The 3,318-nt window shown below is 25.6% G+C and overlaps 1 protein-coding gene across 1 annotated transcript in view; it reads right to left on the reverse strand.

Annotated features, from left to right (window-relative positions):
* Positions 1-1,933: 1,933 nt before the first annotated feature.
* Positions 1,934-3,318, reverse strand: part of LOC105623742 (6-phosphogluconolactonase) — a 19,837-nt gene continuing 18,452 nt past the window's right edge. The window contains exons 3-4 of the mRNA XM_012205123.1: positions 2,842-3,125; positions 1,934-2,408 (exon numbers count right to left, since the gene is read on the reverse strand). Coding sequence (XP_012060513.1) covers positions 2,298-2,408; positions 2,842-3,125 — 395 coding nt within the window. The 3' untranslated portion in view covers positions 1,934-2,297. The remainder of the gene's footprint in view (positions 2,409-2,841; positions 3,126-3,318) is intronic.

The following is a 3,318-nucleotide window of genomic DNA, read 5'->3' on the forward strand; positions in this document are numbered from 1 at the left end:
CTTATGAAGAAGTAAAAAATTGGATCAATTCGTGGATAGCCAAAAGATGATCAGTTTTTTCGACGCGGGATTCGTACGCTCCTCGAAAGATGGGAGAAAGTAGTGGCCAGCGATGGACAATACTTTGAATCATAAATGTATAACCAGTTTTTTACAATAAAGCCTCGAATTTCGGGAAAAAACGGCGGAAGCAAAGTTGTACATCTATATATATATATACATAAATAAATAAATAAAATGTATGTGTTAAATATTATTTATTATTAATCGTGCAAATTAATACGATACATCCATATTTTTGCATGTTATTATATCGCGGATGTCTTAAAAAAGGAATTAGTATAAATATAGTTATTATTATTTAGTTATAAAATTATTCTATTATTATTATCGGTTATTCGAACAATAGAAATTTGCAATAAAATGAAAGGTAGCAGAACTGAATGTATCAAAAGAATATCATGTACATTAATCTTTAACAATAAAAAATGTCGTGTGCATCAATCTTTAATTGTTATTTTTCAAAATCTTTAAAAATCATGTTCATCTTCAATTTTTTAGATAGAGTCTCTTATAAAATCTGTATGAATAATTTTAACAAAAATTCATAAATATAAATAACAAAATTAATTTATAACGAAGATGGATGCTATAAATCACATAAAGTATATTTCACATGAATATTTCATAAAAGGGGATTCCATTCCAATTCAATAATGTATAATTGCTGTCGCAGCTGCATAAAGTATTGACGGATCTTGTATATGGTAAATTAAATATAAAATCACAGGCTAAAATAATAAAAAATAATTTGAAAATATAAATTATATATATAATCAGATTTAATTTAATTTAATAATTTAATAATTTAATAATTTAATAATTTAATAATAAAAATAACTTAATTTAACAATCTAAAACAATTTATAACTTATACTCACTTTAATGACAATTTAACCTTAGAATTTTCCTTCTTTTTTACATTAATGTATCATTCATTAAATTACTAATTATATCGTTCATTAATAAGACATTATATATATTATAATATATATTTTGAATGATAATTATGAATATCAATATTTCGTTTTATTTAAAAAATATTTTTCTTAGTTTTATTACACATATATCACAAAAGATTACAAGTAGTAGGTATGTCTATTTATATAATTTTTTTCTGCATATATCTGCGGAAGAAAATATTTTTGTTAAACTACTCAATATTCTTAAATTTAATAAATCTTACGATAACAAAGATAAAAATACAAAAAATAAAAAAAAACGATTTTTTAAACAATTTTCTCTTGAAAGAAAAGATTATGTGTGTACTAAAAAATGAAGGAAAATGAATTGATTTAAAAGATTTCCCTCAAAATCATGGAAAAAAGAAGAGAAGATAACAGAAATTAACTCGGACAAAAATGAAGGTTAAGAACTGCCGCAGACAAAATTTTTGTAACAGTAATCTTGACATGAACTTAAGCTGATGAGCCAATCAGGATATTGCTTTAGATCTATGTAATCTGACGAAAATAGATCAGTAAACTTATTCGTAAGATAAATTTCAACCGGTCGAAATTTGCTTTAGGGATAAGTTTATTGCTATTTCTATTTCTGTCAAATTACGTAGATCTAAAACAATATTCTGATTAGCTTATCGGCTTAAGTTACACCTTACGCACTATTATTTTATCTGCGATAGCTCTAATAGACTAAAATTTAAACCCGCTCTATATCCAAAGTTTGTAAAAATAGGAATAGATTTAATTCTTATCCCTCTCTAAAGAATTATTATATAATAATTATAAAAAATGATATTTCCAAATATTTATAATAAAAAATTAAATTACATTCTATTTTTTATATATTCCCTTTTGTGAAGATTAAGGAAATTAAATTACTTTAATTTTTGTTTTCTTGTTATTAAATCATATTTTCTTGAAAATGCAAAATTTTTATTACTTTCTTATATTTTGTCTTTTTACAATATGCAAGTTGATTCATGATAACAAAATTTGCACATTTTTTTTTATATAAACGACATTGAGCAATATCAGTCGAAAATTGAATTTTCAATTTTCTCACGAGTCTTTTTCGTACGCTTTTGATACGAGCATAACACTTACTCAAATATTCTATCGACTTTAACAGTAAATTGTAATGAAAAAAACGTGTTAAAATATAGATCTGAAGAAAGATTTAAAGAAAAAGTAGTTACAAGATGATCATAGTAATGGAATGTCATAAAATCTATGTAAATCTTGAATAGTAATAGTCTTATTCCCACCTCGCATTTTTCAGTCTGAGTTAAGTAGCCTGCCCGCTTCTTGATCGAGCAGCCAAAAAAGAGTACCATCAACTGGTTCCACTCTGGTAGCTGGTAAATCTTCCTTATCTCTCAAGATTTTCTATAAATAATAACATTAATAATTTAAATACAATCAAACTTTTATTTTTTTAAATTTCTTTTCACTTGTGTTTTATGCGCAGTTCTGTAATATTAATTATATGTTTTAATTGCAGAAGTAAAATATAAAGTAAAACAAAAAACGGAATATAAAAAATCTAGTTGTTGAAGAATTATCTGTGATAAAAAAAGGCGTAAATTCTTAAACATCTTAATTATAATTGATGTATTATTTTTCAATTTTCTTTACTGTTTATTTTTCTGAATTTAATTGAATACCTTCGAGAAATCATATTTTTAAAGTTTTAGCTATTAAAAAAGTGAGAAAAATTGTTTAATTACTCAATTAGAAATATTATAACTAATGTTGATTTTCTAAATATATTTTAAATTTAAAAAATGGTTAATTTACAGGAAAAATTTGGAATAATTACTTTGACGATCTCAGCCTTGTTAGCGCCAGTGACAATAAACACACACATGCGAGCATTATTAATGACCGGCATAGTGAGACTAATTCTACTGGGTGGTGGTTTTGGCGCGTTCAGTTCCCATGTGACCCACATGTTCTCGTCATCGAGAGCTCGATGACCCGGAAAGAGTGAGCACGTATGCCCGTCCTGGCCAACACCCAACAGCAGACAATCGAATCTCGGTAATCTATCCGGCGGGAAGAAGAAGGCCATTTTTTTAATGTAATCCTTCGCCGCGTTCTCGGCTACAAATATATAAATAAATAAATAAATAATAAACAATAAAAATAATGTTAAAATATAAAAATATATATAATAAAAAATTATATAACAACATAATGAATCAAAATATAAATTACAAAATTATGATAATTATAAATACACACACACACACACACACACACACACACACACACACACACACACACACACACACAC

This window comes from Atta cephalotes, assembly GCF_000143395.1.
Source record: "Atta cephalotes unplaced genomic scaffold scaffold00063, whole genome shotgun sequence".
In the NCBI taxonomy this organism is placed as follows: Eukaryota; Metazoa; Arthropoda; class Insecta; order Hymenoptera; family Formicidae; genus Atta; species Atta cephalotes.